The 21,104-nt window shown below is 44.0% G+C and overlaps 4 protein-coding genes across 6 annotated transcripts; 2 read left to right on the top strand and 2 right to left on the bottom strand.

The window, feature by feature from the left end:
- Positions 1-307: 307 nt before the first annotated feature.
- Positions 308-4,929, bottom strand: LOC148059223 (protein lifeguard 2-like). The gene is made up of 12 exons (XM_087781009.1): positions 4,818-4,929; positions 3,617-3,707; positions 3,469-3,557; positions 3,348-3,412; positions 3,234-3,287; positions 3,117-3,167; positions 3,001-3,040; positions 2,429-2,466; positions 2,274-2,361; positions 2,112-2,207; positions 1,978-2,031; positions 308-1,271 (listed from the first exon to the last, which is right to left on the bottom strand). The coding sequence occupies exons 1-12, from the start codon at positions 4,830-4,832 to the stop codon at positions 1,122-1,124; spliced, it is 831 nt and encodes a 276-aa protein (XP_087637135.1). The 5' UTR covers positions 4,833-4,929; the 3' UTR covers positions 308-1,121.
- An 808-nt stretch (positions 4,930-5,737) lies between these two features.
- znf740b (zinc finger protein 740b) lies at positions 5,738-9,202 on the top strand. Of its 2 annotated transcripts, XM_087781011.1 has the most exons (7): positions 5,758-5,840; positions 6,419-6,554; positions 6,659-6,853; positions 6,917-7,045; positions 7,102-7,231; positions 7,307-7,425; positions 8,292-9,202. In XM_087781011.1, the coding sequence occupies exons 2-7, from the start codon at positions 6,516-6,518 to the stop codon at positions 8,436-8,438; spliced, it is 759 nt and encodes a 252-aa protein (XP_087637137.1). In that variant the 5' UTR covers positions 5,758-5,840; positions 6,419-6,515; the 3' UTR covers positions 8,439-9,202. The 2 variants fall into 2 exon arrangements, with proteins under 2 accessions (XP_087637138.1, XP_087637137.1); XM_087781012.1 differs by lacking the exon at positions 6,419-6,554 and having other exon boundaries at positions 5,738-5,840; positions 8,292-9,201.
- A 2,835-nt stretch (positions 9,203-12,037) lies between these two features.
- Positions 12,038-14,430, bottom strand: copz1 (COPI coat complex subunit zeta 1). Its single transcript, XM_087781016.1, has 9 exons — positions 14,313-14,430; positions 13,975-14,043; positions 13,641-13,722; positions 13,482-13,573; positions 13,350-13,405; positions 13,135-13,212; positions 13,017-13,068; positions 12,447-12,485; positions 12,038-12,359 (listed from the first exon to the last, which is right to left on the bottom strand). The coding sequence occupies exons 1-9, from the start codon at positions 14,334-14,336 to the stop codon at positions 12,312-12,314; spliced, it is 540 nt and encodes a 179-aa protein (XP_087637142.1). The 5' UTR covers positions 14,337-14,430; the 3' UTR covers positions 12,038-12,311.
- Positions 14,431-17,183: 2,753 nt separating this feature from the next.
- Positions 17,184-20,676, top strand: nfe2 (nuclear factor, erythroid 2). Of its 2 annotated transcripts, XM_087781002.1 has the most exons (4): positions 17,184-17,835; positions 18,274-18,487; positions 18,545-18,682; positions 19,481-20,676. In XM_087781002.1, the coding sequence occupies exons 2-4, from the start codon at positions 18,446-18,448 to the stop codon at positions 20,564-20,566; spliced, it is 1,266 nt and encodes a 421-aa protein (XP_087637128.1). In that variant the 5' UTR covers positions 17,184-17,835; positions 18,274-18,445; the 3' UTR covers positions 20,567-20,676. The 2 variants fall into 2 exon arrangements, with proteins under 2 accessions (XP_087637128.1, XP_087637127.1); XM_087781001.1 differs by having other exon boundaries at positions 18,274-18,682.
- Positions 20,677-21,104: the final 428 nt, after the last annotated feature.

Below are 21,104 nucleotides of genomic sequence, written 5' to 3' on the forward strand. Positions count from 1 at the left end.
TAACGAGCAATTGAACAATATTAAGATTAGCTGTTGTTTTTTATACATTGTAACGTTTAAACAAAACAAATCTAAAACTAAACTAACAGTAGAAAACTATTTTGCTTTTTTAATATCCTTTTCTATTCTATTGCTGTTGTTATTGTGTCGTTTTGAAGAAATAGATCAAGAATGATACGACTCACACTGTTTAAACATGGATAACAAGCAATAATATGTAAATAATGACAAAATAACAAACTCCATGTCTACTAAAGCATCTCAGTGACAGAGCATGAGATGTGCCTTCTACAGAAAAGAACACGTGTGAACAGAAGAAGTTGTTTATTTCAGCTTCAACCCCGACAGAAACACGAGTCTAAACTCTTCATCATCTTCGTCATGCATCAAGGCCACTACCAGACGTTTCGGTGTGGAAGACATGTCTGCACTCTGGCTCAGGAACACAACCGTCGGCTTCTAAAATATAGAATCTGCAATACAAAAGAATCTTTCTCAAAAAATAAAACCCTTGCATGCGTTTATGGCACGTGAAGTTCGAAGATGAACGTCGAGTCACAATATTCACATTTATGCAGCCGGTCTACCACCGAGCTGAGAGGGAACCAACATGTTCATGGACATCTAGCTGTCGACAACACTGACTGAACACAGCCGCACAACACTTGACGATGACACAATGAAACATTGATGAGTCAGCATCTTCACTTTGCAATAGTCATGCATAGTCGATCACAGAGTTGATTGTTATTGCAACATTAAAGAAGCTTATAGACTGATTTTCTACCTTCTAATACTTTCATTTTTTTATTCTACACCATTGTTCCTTGAATGTATCTTTTTGTTCTGCTTATATTCTGTTTAACGCATTAATTCTTTCTACGGTCATGTTAATACACTAAAGCCCATGTTACAAGTTGCTATTTGTCTTTTTTCTTTAGTTTTCTTGCATCATAATAATCCTATTAAAGTTCCTTTAATACACTTACAAATAAACGTTTGTTGGAGTTTTGTTTTTTTGCTTTCCCTCTGTGAAGCAGTTTTTTTTGTGTGTGGCCGCGGTGTTTTTTTTAATGTATAACTAAAAGATTTTGTTAACATGGGAGCAAAGGCCGGACTTTCTAATCGTGTCTGGTTCCAAAAATCTGCAGGAAGAAGGTGAAGATGTAGACGATGTCCAGGTAGATGTTGAGGGTGGCAAAGATGTATTCTTCCGGGCTCAGACTGTAACGCTTGTTCCCCATCAGCAGCTGCGTGTCGAACGCCAAAAACTGCAGGGACAGGAAGTTGAAGGTCATTTTGAGGTCAAGAAATGTGACTATAGAATTTGCAGGAAGAAGTATCAAGACATTTTGGTGGTAAAATAAAATAAATAATCAGAAAATACTCTTATAAAAGATATGCCATACAGGTGACTAATAAGAATATAATAATAAAAAACAATAATAACAACAGAACAAAAAAAAAATGGTGGTGGAAATTGAGAAAATGTAATTTATCAAGCACAATGTCAACCTAAACTTTGTGTATTTATCCAGTAAAATAAAAATACAAGAACAAGGAGGTTCATTTTCTGAAATTGTGTTTTTTAAAAGAAAATAAATCAATAGCCGTGACAGTGTGTACCTGGACCAAGCATTACTCAAAGGCTGCTCGGACTGACTTTTACCAATGGTTAAAAAAAAATCACTTTCACGCTGAGGGATTAATCTGAAAAAAATTCTAAAGAATGTGGAGTCACTCCCTGAATTATCTGAAGAATAATTTTCTGTCAGAGAGTCTGGAGGAAATTGATCATGAATTACCTATTTTTCATGAGGGACTAAACCAGGTGAAATGTAATAGAAAAGAGTAACATTATCGATATTTCATGCATTTTTAACGGTGTTATCATAGTGTGATCATAACATGAGATATACATATAATTACCTAATAAAGTTGAATAAAAACAATCTTTTTAAAAAATCCTTTTCCTACCATGGTGAACAAAATGGCTCCTAAAACTGCGTAGGTGGCGTCCAGCCATGGAACCTGCACAGAAGAGAAGTCACTGAGGGTTTGAGGGAACATCTGTTGCCAGAAGAACCTTCGAGTTCTCCAGGGTCACTCACGTATTGGAAGGGCAGCAGCACGGCGAGCAGCAGGCCGGACACCAACATGACCGTGCAGAAGATCAACAGGACTCCCTGGTATGAGGTCACGTCCACCTGTGAGGACAGAACCAGAGTCTCTTCACCATCTGGGTCTCGGTCTCAGGACAAACTTTCGCTCACTTTGGTCTGGAAGCTGAAGACGGTGACGAGGAGACAAACAGCCGCCGTGATGCCCAGACACAGGACCACGGACTTGGTGTTGTAGAAGCTGCAATCGAGACAAGAACCTTCAGAACTTAAAAGAGATATGTTTGCGAAGGTGCTGAAGGACCAACCTGGACAACATGCCGGTCATGTAGGAGAGCGACAGCGTCTGCGACACAACAACAGACGTGAAAACTGTTCATCAGTTTTTGATTGTATTTATGTCCTCATGAGGTCACAGTAGAACTGAAAATACTATAATATATCAAAGTTTCTGATGGTCCCACTTTATTTTAGTTGTCGTTTATGGGAGAAAACAAGGTTTTAATAACAAAATTATAAATATAAAATATTTAAAATGAAATGTTGCACAGCAAAATAACTACTTTATTTTATCTAGCTTCATTTTAGGATGACAATTAATTTTTTTTTGTTTTGTTTTGTTAAAAAATATATAAAATGTAAAAAACTGTTCTTCTTGTCCTTTTAAATAAAATAAAAAATATTAGTAAAAAATAAAAAATAAAAAAACCTAACTTTATTTTATAATGTCCTTTTAATTCATTGTATTCTAATCATATTATGGCTTCTTTTGTTCGTCCCTTCTTTCTTATGGATTGATGGCCCCTGACTGCAGTCACAGTAGATAATGTGAAGAAACTGCTCTAACTGATCCATTTTGGTGTGAAGACTGCAGACTCACAAAGATGGAGAGCAGAATGAGGTTCCAGGGAAACTTCCTCCTGAAACACAAAAGTCCACAAGAGTTGTTATTTGCGGTGGAGCGTCGTCTTTAGACCCACGTGTGAGAGAACGGACCTCGGTGCCGAGCAGCACGACAGAGTCAAGTAGGTGATGAAAAACACAACGCTGGAGGACAAGAGAAGAAGTTAGAGACGTCACACCCTCTCGCTTCTCGGACGGATCAGGACTTACTAGGAGGCCCAGTACCATCCCGGGTTGACTTGGATGTAGACCTTCACCGGGTCACTGAGAGGAGCAAGAGTTATTCACACACTTTTACTTCTCAACATGTAAAAATAAGATTACCAGAAGGTGAACAGAGCCACGATCGCCAGGGTGACCAGCAGCTGGACCATCAGGATGGAGTAGACCTGCACAGAGAAGCTTGAGATGTTCTGCTGTTGGATAAAATCTCACCAGAACAGACCTTCCGGATGAAGATCCTCCTGATGTTCTGGTCGTCCCATGTGAACTCCACCAACATTTCTGGGTCATTGTAGCACGGAGAGCTGGAGCCTGCCGGACACGTCACGTGACCAAGACGACTTGGAAAGTGTTTAAAAGTGACAAGTTACCGGCTGTGGCCTCTTCATAGCTGGGAGGAGCAGGAGGAACCAACGTCTGTTCGTCTGACGAGTCACTGCCGCTCTTGTTCACAAGTGAAAGCTAAGAACACAGATGGTAGAATTTTGAATTGTATATAGTCTTGTCTGCATGTTCTCATTTGTAGACAATAATAAGGTTGCCAATTTTAGGAAAAAATACATTTATTTTTGCAGCAAGAAAATCGATCATTCATCCATCTGGACTGAGGACGATGTTCTTGGATTTATAGATTTTGCAGCAAAGTAACACAACAATGTGGATTAATGTGTTTCAGATAAAAGTTCAATATTTGACTTATTATTACACTTAATCACACTTTAAATCACATTATAACCTGGAAATAATCACATTAGACTTGTGTTATCCGTATTTCCACCTGAATATGATTAAGCACTTTTTTTTAAACATCACGAAATTTTACAGCAGAATTTGAATTATGATCTATCATAAGGAATCATAAGGACGTTCATTTTCTGCATGAATTGATTAATACATTTGCCTAATGTTTTTGTAGATTCAATTTGGTCCGCAAGGTGTCAGAGTTGAGTCGTTTAAAATAAAATAAAAATAAAAATCATGTTTTAAGACAAACTCTTATCAACTCATACTAACTCAACTCGTCAGAATAAATATGATCAATGAATTCAAATATTCTGAATAAGATTCATCCTGAAGTTGTACTTTCAACGTGAGCATAAATTGAAATATGTTCATTATTCGATCACGTGTTAGCCTCCGCAGAGCTTTACAACATTTCGAGGATTTAGTTTTGAAATATATATTAGAGACGATTATACAATATATTATGTTTTTACAGGGTTTACAGGGTTTTTAATAAAGCCAATTTCATCATTGTCCAGTTGATCAGCGCCCTCTGCTGGTCTTGTGTGTTAAACGTTCACTTGTCATGTCGACCTTAACTTTATTTTCTTATCAATTATTTATTCGATCTCTTTAACATTGTGATCCAGATCAACACATTCACAGTCACAGTGCACCCGCGTGTGTGGCATGACACGTTGTCATGGTGACGCAGCATACAGTGACGCACTTCATTTCAAAAACAAACACGTCACGGTCAACACCAGAGTGATGAATGGGCTTCAACGAGATGATCACAGAAGATGACCGGGTCACGCACACCTGAGCGGGTCACGACTCGGATCCTACCTTTCCCTGCGTCATGGTGGATGTCTGAGTTCTTCTTGGTGCGACTGATGCTGAGGAGGCTGAAGTCTGGGCTGCCCGGTGAGTGCGTGACGTCACACTCACCCCTCCCACCTCGCCGGGTGTTCTGGCAGCATCCAGGTGAGGTTAGAAACATCCAGAGCATCTGAACCGAACCACACAGAGGTGACGACCCGGGAGCTGGTCTGTGACTGAACTTGAATAGTATATGATGGAGCACGTGTATATTACGAGCTAGAAAAGGGTTATTGGTTGTATAGTTAAATAACTTTATGGTATACTTTACGTGGTTAATAATATAATCTTGAATTCCCCTAATGTGGGATGAATAAATACATTATTATTATTATATATGTGTATATATTTATATGGATATCTGCTGTATATGCATGTGTATTACACTATATCATGTTATATTGGTTAATAAAGATACTTCGAGACGAGTATATTAATATGAGTGTCTTTATATTGTGTATTTTTTGTGTAGAAATATATAACAATTTGCCACAAACTGGAAGTAGTAATATAGGGGTAGTAATTAAATAATGACACAATTTGTACATCGAAAAATATACGATTAAATGCTTTAAATTTAATTATTTTTGCAATACTGACATTACCCATTTTATATAATGAAAATAGGAAAATAAACAATGAACTGCTTACATGTTACACTAAAACTACACGTGGACAAAGACATTTAGTTTATATAAATTGTGTCGCAAAGGCAGACTACGAAAGAGATTTACGTTTATATTAACTTATTTTTAACAACGTCTTATCAGCTAACGAACATTATATTGTTATTATAAGTATAAATTCAGTTCCCTCACCAACATGGCGGCGTAAAGAGACCTCTTCGGCTGAGCCACGTGACTCGGCGTCTGACCAATCACCGCACTCTGACCGAAGCACTTCCGGCGGTACTTCCTGTCAGTGTTTGTAAACTGAAGAAAAATAAATCTGCTGATTCGGAACTAACTCGGGGGAGAACTTATAACTCAGGTAAGAACCAACTCGGGGGGAGAAGTCGAGCTTCTCTCGCTGCATCCCTTTCGCCCCGAAAGAAAACATTAGTTCCCGCCGTCTGCTCAGCGGCTGATGGTGCGGAGCCGCATCTGCTGTTGTTGTTGTGGGGGGAGCTGGTGGTCCCGGCCGGAGTTTTTCTCTCGAAAATACAAACCTTTCCCCACGAACTAGTCAGACCTGCACCGGTTCAACGTCACCAGCGACGACTTAAATATCATTTCCTGCGTCCGATGTGATGGGAACGGGTCAGAGGTCACCCAGGTCTACTGACCAGTGGAAGAACCTCGTGAGGCTTAAAAGAATCTCGATTTCTACCGGATCAGTTCTTTACATCTTACCTGCTGGATCCTTGCGTTCACAGTGACGTCAGAGAACGCATGCGTGAGACGCGTGCACGTTCTCCCTGATAAGCCAGAGGTGATGATGATGTTGTTGAGTAAACCCATCACATGGACCCGTTATCCTGACCCGAGGAGTCTGAGCAAGAGTGTCTTAAAGTTGTGTTCGGGCGTGTGGCGGATCTTCGCTTTACGGTGTCACCCCTTTTTTCCCAGGCTTCAACCCCCTTCCCCCCAAAAAAACCCTGATGGTTTATGTGAGGTTTCATCAATAGTTGCCCCCCTCAAACCCTCACGCACTCAGACCACCACGATGACCCAGCAGTCCAACAGCTCAGCCCATATGAAGTGGGTCAGTTGAATCATCTTCATCAGTGACCCTGTGTGATCCCCCTTCTTCCCTCCCCAACAATCACCCCAACCATTCTCCATGCAATGACCGGTTTGTGCCTGCAGGCGGGGTTCCTGGGCTGTGAGGCGGTTCTGTCCAGCATGGCCCTGATGCAGGCCAACAACCTACCGGGCCAGAAGAAGATGATGTTGGGTCACAGGGCCGGTCCTGACACGCATCAGAACCACCCGGGACACCCGGCTCACCTGGGACACCACAGCCTGATGGGTCACCTGCAGACGGACGGATGCTCCACGCTGGTGAGTCGAGCCTGGTTCTGATGTCTTTACTGAAGATCCCATGACCGTCTTCGTCTGTCACAGCTGATCAGGAAGGACGGAGATTACCACGCGTCCAGGATCATGGAGGGGAAGGACCTGGAGGTGAATCAGAACCTGCAGCCCAAGAAGAAGCACAAGAAGTCGCCCAGCAAAGTGAAGGAAGAGCTGGAGGTGAGAGTCAAACCTCTTGGTGTCGATTGAACTTTAAACGTGAGTTGTCTCTCCAGCCGATGCTGCCTCAGATGGATCTGGACCTGGACGGGTCGCTGAAGGTCCAGAAGAATTTCATCTGCGATCACTGCTACGGTGCGTTCAGGAGCAGCTACCACCTGAAGAGACACGTCCTGACCCACACAGGTGAGGAATATCCCGGGGCGAGTAGAGGGGGGTGATTTCTGGGGGTCATAACGGTGACGCGTACCCGTCCGACAGGAGAGAAGCCGTTCGCCTGCGACTCCTGCGACATGAGGTTCATCCAGCGCTATCACCTGGACCGCCACAAGAGGGTGCACAGCGGCGAGAAACCGTACCAGTGTGACCGCTGCCATCAGGTCAGTCACACCTTAGCTTGTGTCTGTGAAGGTGTCGCCACCAGGGGTGTGTATTGACAAGAATGTGGTGATGCAATATGCATCATGATACAGGAACAAATATACGATATATGGTGATACTGTAGTAACAAGGATATATGTGTAGTATTGTCCAGTACTTGACTCTGGTGTTGTAGTATTTACAGACCACATGACTCTTGATGAAGTCGTAACTGCTTTCATTTGTTTTCAAACCAAAATATGTCCAACATCAGCTTTAGCTGCTCCAGTCCACTGTATCCTCTCATCCTCAGTCATCGCAGGGATATCACAGGATTACATTGTTCCTTTAACTCTGGAAAGTGCTAGCTAGAGGGCGCACTCGCAGCAAGAAGGTTGCTGGTTCGATTCCAGGCAGAGACAACCTTTCTGTGTATAGTTTGTATGTTCTCCCCGTGTTGCGTGGGTTTACTCCGGGCACCCTGGTTTCCTCCCACAGTCTGAGACGATGTTGATCGAGAACTTTGGGAAAATTGTCCGTAGGCATGAGAGCGTGTGTGAATGGTTGTCTGGCTTTGTGTGCCCTGGGACAGACTGGCATCCTGTCCAGGGTGTCCCCTGCCTCTCGCCCTATGACACTGGGATAGGCTTCAGTCTCCTCGCGACCCTGACCCCGGGGATAAAGCGGTGGACAATGAATGAATGAAAGTGCTAGCTAGAAGTTTGATTACAACATAAAAATGAACAAAAGCTGTGAATACTTGCATGTTTATTGTAAATAAAATAAAATAATTTTACAAACTAGGATAAAAATATGTGAAAAGCAGAAAAACAACTGACCTACTTGCTGCTGTCGCTTGGATCCTGAAACCTGTTTCTCTCCTCAGAGCTTCTCGCGGACGGACCGACTTCTGCGACACCGACGCTTGTGTTCCGCGGCGGCGAGCAAAGAAGAGAACCAGTCGTGCTACACGCAGGACTCCTCCGCCTCGTGGAGCCCCCTGCAGGGGGCCGGCAGCCGCTTGACTGTCTAAACCCCGCACCCCCCCCCCCTCGCCAACAGAACTTCAGTCTCTTCAGAACCGTTTTCTATTGTTGACACGTGGGAGTCACAGGCGACGGCTCGGACCTCGACGACGTATCGGCCGCGTTTCCCTGTGACCTTCATCTGACTATTGCCGCCTGTCCGTCAGTGGACTCATCATTCCGTCGCTCTGAGAATTTGACGGCAGAGCATCATCCAATAAACATGATCCGTTTTTGTGTGTTTGTTTATCTCAGGGGTCACCAACATATTTTAACTGTTTGAATTTAACTTTATATCATTTTATTACCTGATGTAAAGAACAATATGTTTAGGGTTAAACATTATTGGAACATTGTGAAAAAAAAGCTTCAGAATCAGACTTTTACCCCAGCAGCAGCTCGGGGTATCAAAAAAGTTGGTGACCCTTGATTCATCTGATGCGGAGGAAACTCGTGGCTGAGTTCGAGTCTTGAGCACAAGTTTCCTCACTGCTGACTTCAGGTTCAAAGGGTCTTGAACCTTCTTCTCTGGAGGAACATCTGTGGTCGGCTTCCGAGAGAGAGCGTAGACGCATAGACAAATACTTCTGCTCTAGTATTTTATCTTTTTTTTTTTTTTAGTTTCACCACATTTAAGCTCCATTCGTAGATCAAGTCTCAATAAAATGTTTTTTCAAACATGTTGTTCTTTCATGATGACCACTTGGTCCCAGCTAGCCAGGGTTAGCAGCCACTTAAGGCTTCTGTGTGTGGGTGGAAACAACAGTGCTCACACTCAATTGAACATATTTGTTTTTTAATAACTAAATCCAAACTTGCGTAAACTTCAACAGAAAAAAATATCTACAGTAAACTTGTAGAATTGTTTAACATAAATATTCAATATTAAACCTTATGAATTTCTGACGACGATGTGCTGCTGTGCTTAATGCTCATCCCTTGATGTTGCCTAGCAACCGCCCATTCATCCTATTGTCTGATTGACAGCTGTCGTCACTCATTTTTCTGCATCCGAGGCGGGAAATTGAGTCCTTTTCCTTTATTTAATTAATTTGAGTGGTTGATGTTTCTTTGGGGTTTTTTTTAAATTCATAGTAATTTATAAAAATATTGACGTGAGAATGTGTTTGATGTGATGTACTTTCACGGACAGAAGGGGGCGTTAAGTATCGCGTTTCATAGTAAGTCAGTAATATTTATAGAGCGCTTTTCTAGACCAGGGTCACAAAGCGCTTAAACAATCAAAACAATATTCAATAAAGTATATACTTTAAAGGTCAAGATAACACTGAGAACAACACAGGAGTTCCAGAAAATCAAGGAAAAGCCTGAACAAATAAAAACGTCTTCAGATGTTTCTTGAAGGAGTCAGTATATCATCAAACACAGAGATAGTTCCAAAGCTTAGGAGCAACAGCCTGAAAAGATCTCTCTCCTCAGGTCCCGAACCGTGTTCAGGAACCATCAGTAGATTCTGATCCACAGACCTCAGAGAAGAAATCTTATCAGTACTATGATGAGAATGATTATTTTTTACAAACTCTTTTTCAAGACTTTAAATGGAGATACTTGGTTATTTGTGTGATTTATTTGTGTTATCAAACTATTTTTAATCGATCAAACAAGACATTTCGACAGATTGAAAAGGAGCAGAAAGAAGAAGTTTTCCTGTTTAGACAAACAAGGAGTAGTGACGTTGAGACGGAGGAAAGATAGCGCCCCCTAAAGCTTCCGTATCATATATTTTTTCCAAATAAAAATAATGAAATGAACGAAGGTTATTTGAGTCTATTGTTATTTATTGTATTAGAAATGTTTTCAAATATTTAATGATGTATTCCTTAATATATGCATCTGCTTCGGGACCAGAACACACTCTGACGCGTCCTCCTCACCTGCAGCCGAGCTTTAAATCACCTGCCTCGGTGCTCTTGGGCACTTCTTTAATTGAAGCGTCGGACCAGCAGGATGAGATCAGCCTTGGAGCGCTCGTCCCTCCCCCCCAGGGGAGACATCCCCTCTCTGATTTACAGTCCCTGGCACTTAACCGGGTCCATGACCAGAGTGGAACCAGCAGCGAGGCCTGCCCTCTGACTGGACTCATGACACCAGGGATTGAGGTGGGAGGGGTGGGGTGGGGTGGGCACCTCCATCAGGAGGGCGAGGACGGACAGCAAAGTTCTCCCTAGAAATAACCGTTACTTGCTTACTGGATCTTACAGTTTGAACTTCAATGTTACGACCAAAACCTAAAGTGATGGATAATAACTTGTGACTTCTAGAGTGGAGAGACTGATCAGTTTAGATCAACGATCAGTTTAAAGGGCGACAGAATCTTCTCTTGTGGGGGGGTGGGTGGGGGGCCACTCAATACACACTCACGCAGCAGGAGCATCCATCACTGCAGAACTTCAGAGCGAGGATGTAAAAGCTGTTATATTCCTCCTGCATGGCGGAGGTCAAAGGTCAACTCCACGGGACCCTGAGCGATCAAGTTCATCAGGAGGTCTCCTTACGCCCAGGAGCCTCTGATCCCACTCCGGTACCATCTTCGTGTCAAGGTCATCTCAGACCCGATCAGACCCGGTGGTCATGTGACCGATCCGATCGATTACCACGACTCTCTGGCTGATCAGGCTGGCACAGGCGGCGCCCCCTCCCTGCTGGAAGACCACGGTGCGGCCCGTCCTCGGCTCGGTAACTCACTTCAAAGACTGAACTGTCGTAAATCACCCGTCACCTCGCAGCCAATCAGAGCGCGGCACTAAATCTTCGCTGTCAGGCCGGCGGCCAATGGAAAGATGGCGGCTGTAAATCTGTCAGCACGCCCTCGCTTAAAGGTGTTGTGATGTGGAGGGGAATCCAGTGTGGGGGGGGAGGAGGGCGAGCAGCCGGGAGAGAAAATGCTTTTCTTTACGTTCTTTGACCTTTTCACTGCAAAAATGCAAACACTGCGTTTCAGTGGAGCGACAGAGACAAGAGTGTGTGTGTGTGTGTGTGTCTTCTGTTCCAGGCTTTACTGCAGCACCAGGGTTGTGGGGGAGGGAGAGACCAGGTCCCCTCAGGACCTACACAGACTGCTGAGATCCAGCTGTTATCCTTCTCTATAAACCTATTACCCGCCTGGAGCTACTCCGAGGTCTAACCAGGACATTTCCCAAACACAAGCTTAACTTAACATGATGGAGACCAAACGGATACAAACGTTTAAACCTATGCACCAAAGTCACAAGGATGAGACACATGACCAGTGAAGTTACAAATATGAATGAAGAACAAACATTTTTCCACCTGATAAAATATAAAACTGTCTCCTCAGATAAACTCAACGCAACCAAAACCACAAACCCACGTATTGAACAAGTAATACAGATATATGACAATAAACTTCATCTACAAAACAACAAGAGAAGAAAATCTTATGTAAATGTATTTGAGAAGATAATAATAGGTCGTCTTGCTTCTAAGTGACCCTATAACCAGCAGATGGCGCCATACATTTCCAGCACAGTTGACCAAAGAATTCTTGTACGGATCATGAACTCTACAAGTCTGCTCCACACAACCCTCACTAAACCAAGCATCTCAATGAACGGCGCTACACAGATGTCACACAGTCAACATTTATTACACCGACATGATGACAGAGCGGACACGGAGACCGTCAGTCCACGGAGTGAAAGGAAAAGTAAGACACAAAGGAATGTTTCCTGGACGACTCATCAGAGTCTGGTGGAACCAGCGTTTGCTCGGGAATGTACTTTTATTGTCCTGGTGAAGTCACGTGACGCGAGAATGTGCAAAAAGAAAACAAGGATTCTCCTCACAGCTTGGACTCTGGGGGTCTGGATCAGTGCGGGTGAGACGAAAGGCAGGGGAGACTATCGCAGCAGAGACCACTTGATCTGTTCTTTGGCCGACTGGAGGACCTGTCAGAGAAACAAACGTGTCAAGCCAGAGCGTCGTGTATTAACACAGAAGAAGAGCCGAGGACCATGGGGGGCCGAGCTTCTCACCTGAGTGACGGTCTGCTCGGTCAAAGGCACGTCCTCACCCTGCAGAGCAAAAGGTCTTCATCAGAGACTTCATCACAACTTAATTTTTCTTAAGGACGTGACATCCTTCTCATGTCCGTCTCTTCCATCTTTACTAATTGTTCTCATAATTGTGCAAAAAGTCAAGGAACGTGCGTAAGTTTCCCGACTGTGCAAAGATTAGCAGCGATTACATCATAATCAAATTGGGTCAGGGTCTTATCTTAGACCATCACTCACGGCCACAAACACCGTTCTGAACGCACGGCATCAACCAAGAAAAGCAACACAGATAGAAAAGATAAACATAACCACACTACTACCCCCTGGTGGCCAATGTGTATTTGAACTTTTCATCAAAAAGGCCAGGATCATATCAGAGAAGATATTTTACTTTATTTCTTAAAAATTTACACAACTCTACTTCAATTTACTCATTACTAAATCTTTCCTCCTGCAGTTTTCATAAATAATCTGTCGACTGTTCTTCTTATCAGAATTAATAAAGTCAATCTTATCTAATCTAAAATTAAAGAAAAAAAACAAACTTACTCTGAGGGCCACCCGATGAACCACTTGTTGAGGGTCACTCTCCAAAATCACCCTGGATAGAAGACAAAAAAGGATGATCAAACATGAGAAGACTATAGGTCAAACCCGGTTTACTTACCCGCCATCCACGATCTCGTCGACAGCCAGGAACAGACCCTCCATGTTCTCCAGCAGCGCTCTGCGCTCCACGTTTTTCCTGCAGAAGGAAAGTAAAAATTAAGACGGAGCTTCTATAGAAGAAATATGTTGTGCGTCATCTTTTTTCATCAGTTGGTACTGATGTTTTTCCTGCCGAGAAGTGACACGTTTGACATATAGGAAGAAAAAACGCACCTCAACATCTGACTCAAGGAATCGAAGAGACAGTTGAGAACTGCCATCAGCATAAGCTGTGGATAGAATGTGAAAGTGAGGCCCCTTTTAATATTCCAGGAAAAACGTATTTAAAAAAAAAAAAAAACGGACCTCATTTTCATGAGAGCTTCCAATCACGTAGAAGAAGAGGTCGATGTTGCTCTTGTAAACGACAGTGAGACCTTCCAGGAGTGCAATCTCACCTGTGGACAAGAGAGAGAGAGAGCAGTGATTGAAAAGTCTGCCTTTTAAATATTTCAAAATACTCACTGTCTGTCCGATGGGTTTTGTTAAAGATGTTCTTCTCAAAAGCTTTCTGCTCCTTCACTGTCGGGTATGTATCGTCGTAATACTGCCGACACAATAGTACAAAAGATCAGCATCAAAGAAACACACATGTATATGCTTAAAATACTTGTGGCAGCTACATTTTGACACACATTCTTAAGGTCATAAAATTTGATGTCTTTATTGTGTTTGTTGATAGAAAGGCATGGTAGTTTAAATCATTTTAAATTACAATACATTGCTAGAGGCAAGTGAAAGTCACACAGCTCAGTTTAACTTTTAACTTCTGACCAAGTCTCTATAAATCTGACACTACCTTTGCGTAGAGTCTGTCTCCGTCGTTGTCCAGGATGAGAACAGCCTTGACGGTGTACAGGGAGGGTTCCTGTCCGGGTGACAGACACGGGAGACTTAGATCAAACTTTCGCGACACACACGGCTTGATTCACAACAGCAATAAAAGTTTAAACACGTCCATGTTTAACAGCTCAGTCAAGAACTTCCACATCATCAAAACACTCGGCTAACGAGTTAGCATCAAAATGTTGCCGAAGCTTCACGTTTCCGGAAGGAAATCAGCTCAACGCTCGTTTCCACGCAATAACGTTTCACGTTAACAAACAAACAGTCCGGTTTAGTATTAAAACACATTACCAGTATGGGAGAATCCATCTTCATAGATGTTTGGAAACGAAACAGCTAGTTAGGAGAAGCTACGCGACAGCGGCGATAGTGAATGAGGTAGCTTCCTGTTGGTGGGGAAATCACTTCCGGGTTAAAAGTTGTTTACTTTGAGAGCGCCCGAATTCAAGGTAAACATTAATACAACTTTTAATTGACTAAGTGTTCATGTATATAATTCGCTTACACACATTTTTGTTTCTATCATATTTAATTCATATCGTTTCATGACAGAGTATTATTAATAAATAGAATTGCAGGCGAGTATTATTACACAAGTCATAAGTCTATTTTGTATCTACAGCCAGTTAACGATAAAGTGTCCGAGCAGCCAAATTAAAAAACAATTCCAGATGCTATAATTTATGAGATTACTAAAAAAAATTTAGACAACCTTCTGGTTTTATATTTTCTTTATTCCACAACTCCAAACACTGATCCTCATAAGTTCCAATGTTGTGTTCCAAGTTTATTGATCGAATTATCAAGATAATTTCGCAAAATTCACCAGAAAATGTCACTGTTTCCAAGAAACAAGTAGCATAACTTGAAATCGAAAACACATAGTGGTCAACACACAATCACAGATAATTTCACCAACAAACTCATGACTAGGAAAAAAGAGAAACAAGGTCCAAAAAGTCACAAAAGAGCCACTATACCAGGGTGACCACTAACTCTGCAGCTTTGGTAGTGAGTGACTTGAGGATGATTGACAGATCAGTTCCAGCTGTGAATACCTGTGACGCTCAGGTGGACAGAGAGGGGGGAAGAAACAGTCTGAAGTTATAAAGATAAAATAAAATGAACACAATAATTGTTCCTTAAAACTTTTACAAGTAATGCAAGTGTTGCTCACAAACACAGTGGAGAACGTCTCAGTGAATCTTTTGTGTACGTGTCATCAAGGTTTGTGTCACAAACTCATTTACAAGCAGTTTTGGCCGATTTATATCCATCTAAATTATTTTTAGGATCCTCCTACATATAACCGACTCCCATTATGTCGGCCCCTCTTTCTGGGAAGTCTCTGGAAAACCGAGTGATGGGGATTTCCCTGTATCTCGCCCGTAAATGACATCACGAGTCGAAGACAGTTCAGGTTTTTGAAGGAGTGTGAATGTTCTTCAAGGCAGTTCTACGAACTTGTCACAGAAATCAGACATGCTGACGGAAAATTAAGATGGAAAATGAGACAAAATTAAAAGTGGTTGAGTATGTCAGATGTTGTCACAGTGATTGTGTTTATTTTTCATCATTTATCATACATGCACTGTCCTGGCAATGGTTGAAAGACTGTTAGTTGGTGGAGATCAGAGTTAGTGGTAATTTTTGTGTTTAATTGTGGTGAAGCTGCAGCCGTACGACAGGAATCTACAAACGTGTGAGTCAAAATGAGGAACATGAAGATGCAGCATCATTGAGGCTACTTTTATCTCCAGATGATGCAGGGAGATAACATCTCAAAGAAACCATTCTCTGATGTCAGTTAGCGTTGTAGGTGATGGTGTGAGAGGAGTCGGCGCAGACGCCGTGAAGACTCGTGGTCGAAGCTGCAGCGAGGGACGACTGGAAAAGAGGATGTTGGTCACCCGGAAGTTCTGCTGCTTCTGATAAAAAAGAGTGCTGGCTCTGAAGGGGGAACTGCGAACTGTTGTGGTCAGTGGCTGAGCAACGAGTGGAAAACCTTCTACGCTCTCAGACCGGTGTTCAAATGCAAGTTCAGGACCTTCAGATCAGAAGGTCTTGATGTCCACGTACAGTCACAACAGTACCTGCAGAAACGTTCTTGTCACCGAACTATCAGGCATTTAGTGAAGTGAAGGAAGTCAAACGGATACTGTGAGGAGGAGAAGGAGATGGAGGTCGAGGAATAGGAGGAGGAGAAGGAGAAGTAGGTGATTGAAGAGGAGGAGGAGGAAGAGAAGAAGGTGGGGGAAGAGAAGGAGGAAGAGGAGAAGGATTGGGAGGATGTGGACGAGGAATAGAAAGGAAAAGGAGGCGAAGAGGAAAGAGGAGGAGAAGGAGAAGTAGGTGATGGAGAAGGAGGAGGAGGAAGAGAAGAAGGTGGGGGAAGAGGAAAGAGGAGGAGAAGGGGGAACAGTAGGAGGTGGAGGAGGAACAAAAAGAAAAAGATATACAGGAAAAAATGGATGTCTGAGGATGAGCAGATGGATCACAGAGGGGGGAGGAGAAAAAGGAAAATGAGGATTTGGAGGAGAAGGAGGAGGAGGAAAACAAAAGGAGGAGGTGAATAAAAACAAACAGTAAAGGACAAATGAGAGGTGAAAGAATGAGGAGGTGAAGGAAAAGGAGGAGGAGAAGGACCACAGAAGAAAGATGAACAAAGAGAATGAGGACAGAGGAGAAGAAGGAGGAGGCGGTGAAGGAAAAGAAGGAGGAGAAGGAAAAGGTGTAGGAGAAGGACCACAGGAGAAAAGATGAACTAAGAGATCCACCACTGAGGAGGCCAAGGAAAAGGAGGTGGAGGAGGACAAGAAGAAAACAGAGGTGGAAGAGAAGAATGAGATGAATAATGAGGAGAACATGGAGGAGGAGCACAGAGGAGAAGATGAAGGAAGAAAAGGAGGAGGACAGAGGAGGAGGATCCCAGCAAACGAGAGAGGTGGAGTGAAAGCGGGAAGTCCTGGATGTCCAAGTCTGACCGAGGCAAAACAAAAGAGAGAAAGTGGGAGTTGAACCAGCAACCGCGTCTGTGGTGGCGGTAATAACAGGGTTCGGCTGGTTGCGGCTGAGTCGGGGGGTCGGAGGAGGAACCTGGGTCGGGAAGTCCCGGCTGAGATTCCCGGTTCCCTCTCCTGTTCCAGAGATGAATAAGGGGCGAGATCCATCAATCACAAAGACGTCGTTCCTTCACAAATACAAACAAGCCCTGAGATGACCTCTTTGACCTTTGTTACCTGCTGGGAGGGGCGTGTCCTCCACCTGTCCTCCTGTCCAGGGTGTCCCATCTGGTGCTTGATTAGAAACGTGACCACCGTGTTTGTCCCGGATCAGTCATTCACACTCTGGGTTCTGCCGGGCCTCAGGGTTGAGTGGAAGCAGGATATTTCAGGAGGTTTAATGGTCACTTGCTATGTAAGACACGCTCCTGCGTTCTCCCCGCCGCTGCCAGGTAGAAGAACAATGCGTTCTTTCTTACCTGTCGCTGGGCGTACATTCCATCTCCGCCGAGACTGGATCGGCAGCAGCCCACCCGGCCAGGGGGTTCAGGGCCCACACTCAGGTGCAGGCTCCTCGACTCCTTCTTCTGCCGGTTCCCGCGGTCGGTCATGTGGTCAGAGGGGAAATTCGGAGGTTGAAGGGTGGCAGCGTGTCAGAGGAGAGAGGTGGTGGTGGTGGTGGGTGTTTTTACAGGAAGATGTTCTGAGAGACGTCCCATTTGTGAGGCGGCTGCAGGCGAGAGAACAGAGCAGACGAACGAGCCCAAGGAGACTCATTCCCTCTGACATCACCTGCCGGACATGCTGCTCAGGTGAGACCGCTCTTCTCTTTCAGCTTTGACCCGAGAAGGTTGAGTCAGAGTCACGACTCTGCTGGGATAGATTGAAGATCGAGGAGAAGATAAAACGACTTTGAGTGAAGTAAAGTGTTTATAACAATAATAGAAACGTTTTGAGGTTAAACTAATCAACATTATTGTTAATAAATTCAACGTTTATGAGGCTAAACTTAAATGAAATTGATTTAATTTAAATTGATCTACATTTGACCTCGAACTTCACGGATCATTTAATACTTTTTGATTTCAATAGTTTGTTTTATTAAAAAATAAACGAGTGTAGCTGACGAGAGAGAGAGAACCCTCTGAGGACACGGATAGTCGACTGAAAAGGGAACCCAGCAGTCGTGACAAACTGATATAAAGAATCAACAACACGGAGGTCTGCCCTGAAAATAAGTTTCATTCTAGTCGAAGACGTCGTTGAGCGTCCTGGACTTGGAGCTGCGGTCCCACAGATTGTCTTATCAAGGGTCCACATAGCCTCCTGCTGGGACGGTCGGGGTGGGGGGGCGGTGACCTCACAGCGATCCTCCAGTCGTCGCACAAACAGACCAACTGTATGTGACGAGAGCGGCGTCTGATGTGCTCCACGGCCAACTTCCCTGCGAGGAGAAGCGGCGAGGTGAGTCGTCGTGGACGCCTCCTGCCGAGCCCTGGTGATCCATGTCGTCCTCGTCAGGTGTTTCCGTCGCTCGGGAGACTGTGTGGAGGCGTTTCCATGACGACCAACTTCCCTCAGTCGCGGCTCCCGGGAGCAGGGCCGCACACCGAGATGGACGTGGCCTGGCAGGAGCTGATGGCCATCACAGAGCTGCAGGTAACTCCAGTGACATCTAGTGGTATCAAACAACTATTGAATTAAAATGTTCAACTTTATTGAAAGGTTATTTCTTAAGCATTCAACTTTTTTTTTCAATAATTGAATTAAATAATTTATATATTGAAAGGTCACATTTGTTTTGTTTTTTATATTATTTGATGGATAAATGTGAATATGTTACACATAGAGTTTGATATACTCATTAAAAAGAATCAAAAATAAATTTTCTAGATGAAATATTTTTTAATTCGTAGCCTTTAAAATTCAATTTAAAAAAGTTACCAGACTCATCCAATCGAGCACAGAACACGCTATAACTTTTAAAATTCACACTTACTTTGTAAGCCATTAGTTACAAATGGCTTAAATTTCACAGTTGTTTTATAATCCAACACAATAAATCGATACGCAAGTGAATCTACGTCGTCATGTACTCAAGTAACTCAGTACTACAGTACGCTACAAATGATAATATATTGAAGGTAATTGGAATATCAAACTATAAATAAAAGCTTTAAAAATATCCACATTCGTGTATTCAATTATTTACAAAAAACGAATTAAAGCTTCAATACATAAATAATGCAATTAAATTATTTACAAAAAGTATTCATTGCTTAGCTGTTGTTTTAAATTAGGGTCAAGATGACCCGAAAACGAGTTGTTGTTCATATTGACCCAGGAACAACACAAAGGATAACACACACACATTTGTTTTGGGTCATATTGACCCTGAGATAAGACGAGGGTTAAACAATATGTTTCAAGATGGCTGACTCCTGTGGTGTGTTTCAGGAGTTGGACGCTCCCAACGAAGGCTCCTTCGAAACGACTCAGTACCCAAACTACGACAACATGGTCAACATGGGAGGTTACGGAGCGTCTCAGCCGGCGCCCCCCTGCGAACTCGGCGGCGCCAACTCTTATGGTTGCTACTCCGAGGAGAACCGCCACTGCCCTGGCGCCATGGCCGGGCACATGGACGCCCCGCTGGGTCACATGGTTGTGTCCAACCCTCCCATGGTGCACCGTGAACACATGACCACGTCAGGATCCAGGGTCGGCATCGGCCCGCCCCCGCAGGTGTGGCCCTCACACGGCCCTGCTCCGGAGGACCTGGAGTCGGACTCCGGGCTCTCGCTGGGCTCCAGCCCCCCGCTGGCGTCTCCGGACGTGTCGGCGGGCGTGGCGGGCTACCACGGCGTGGACTTGTGCGGCGCCTATCAGGACGAGCGTGATCCGAGAGCCGTGGACACGCGCTACAACCCCCACTTCCTCCAGCACACGCCCTCCTACTATTTACCGCCTCAGTCTGGTTTGCCATCGCCGCCCCCGCGGATGATCAGACATCACGGCCTTTACGACCAGTACGACAACTCGGGCGCGCCCAGCAGGGGGAGCTCTCAAGCAAAATCCTTCAATTCCTCACCCGCGAGTCGCGACGAGAGGCGGGCCCTCGCTCTGAAGATCCCCTTCCCCATGGAGAAAATGATCAACCTGCCCGTGGACGACTTCAACGAGCTGCTGACCCAGTACACCCTGACGGACTCTCAGATGGCTCTGATCCGGGACATTCGGCGCCGGGGGAAGAACAAGGTGGCGGCGCAGAACTGCAGGAAGAGGAAGCTGGAGAGCATCATCCACCTGGAGACGGAACTGGGTCAGCTGCAGGCTCAGAGGGAGCACCTGGTCCAGGAGCGGAGGGAGTTCAAGAGGAGCCTGGCGTTCCTCAAGTGTCGCCTCTCGGACCTCTACGGCGAGGTCTTCGCTCGCTTGCGGGACGAGAACGGACGACCGTACTCCATAGACGAGTTCTCTCTGCAACAGACTCCCGACGGGAAAATGTACCTGGTGCCGTTCACCAGGAGGGACCCGTGCTGAGACGAGCGGGTCGGACAGAAGAACCAGATTAAACAGGTTCTGGACTGTGTTCAGGGAACAAACATTTCTTTCATCTGGAACTTTTATAAATAAACACATTTCAGTGTTTAGCATTGGAGTTTTTCTTTGTGAAAATTGTTGTTGGTATGAAATCTGATCTGGCTTGGATTAAAGAAAGTGAATATTTTAGAAGTCACAGGCCGAACAAACGCATATTGTATTTTTTTTTTAACCATTATTGTCTATTGTAGACATGTTCTATTTCGCATCTTAACCCTTGTGTTTCATCAGGGTCAAGGTGACCCGAAAACTCCCAAAAAAAATGTTTCTGGCCTCTTATGCAGTGATGGACCCTGAGACAACAGAGGGGATACCTCAAACACATTTGATTTCGGGCCTCCGGGTCACCTTGACCCCAAGCAGTTTAAAAACTCATCTTTATAGAATCATGAACCATTTATATACACTTGGATTTGAGAAAACCACAACATTTTTTGCCGGACAGATTTAAAATTAATTATCCCATTAATTTAATTAA

This window comes from Callionymus lyra, chromosome 19, assembly GCF_982586985.1.
Source record: "Callionymus lyra chromosome 19, fCalLyr1.hap1.1, whole genome shotgun sequence".
Classification (NCBI taxonomy): Eukaryota; Metazoa; Chordata; class Actinopteri; order Syngnathiformes; family Callionymidae; genus Callionymus; species Callionymus lyra.

Coding starts and splice junctions, on each gene's coding strand:
- nfe2 (XM_087781001.1), top strand. CDS start 18,446: ATGTGCTCCACGGCCAACTTCCCTGCGAGGAGAAGCGGCGAGGTGAGT. Junction 18,683..19,480: donor TGGCCATCACAGAGCTGCAG/GTAACTCCAGTG, acceptor GGTGTGTTTCAG/GAGTTGGACGCTCCCAACGA.
- znf740b (XM_087781011.1), top strand. CDS start 6,516: ATGACCCAGCAGTCCAACAGCTCAGCCCATATGAAGTGG. Junction 6,854..6,916: donor CGGACGGATGCTCCACGCTG/GTGAGTCGAGCC, acceptor CGTCTGTCACAG/CTGATCAGGAAGGACGGAGA. Junction 7,046..7,101: donor AAGTGAAGGAAGAGCTGGAG/GTGAGAGTCAAA, acceptor TTGTCTCTCCAG/CCGATGCTGCCTCAGATGGA.
- LOC148059223 (XM_087781009.1), bottom strand. Junction 2,467..3,000: donor TCATTCTGCTCTCCATCTTT/GTGAGTCTGCAG, acceptor GTTGTGTCGCAG/ACGCTGTCGCTCTCCTACAT. Junction 2,208..2,273: donor TCTTCAGCTTCCAGACCAAA/GTGAGCGAAAGT, acceptor CTGTCCTCACAG/GTGGACGTGACCTCATACCA.
- copz1 (XM_087781016.1), bottom strand. CDS start 14,336: ATGAAGATGGATTCTCCCATACTG. Junction 14,044..14,312: donor AGATGGATTCTCCCATACTG/GTAATGTGTTTT, acceptor TCACCCGGACAG/GAACCCTCCCTGTACACCGT. Junction 13,574..13,640: donor CAAAACCCATCGGACAGACA/GTGAGTATTTTG, acceptor TCTTGTCCACAG/GTGAGATTGCACTCCTGGAA.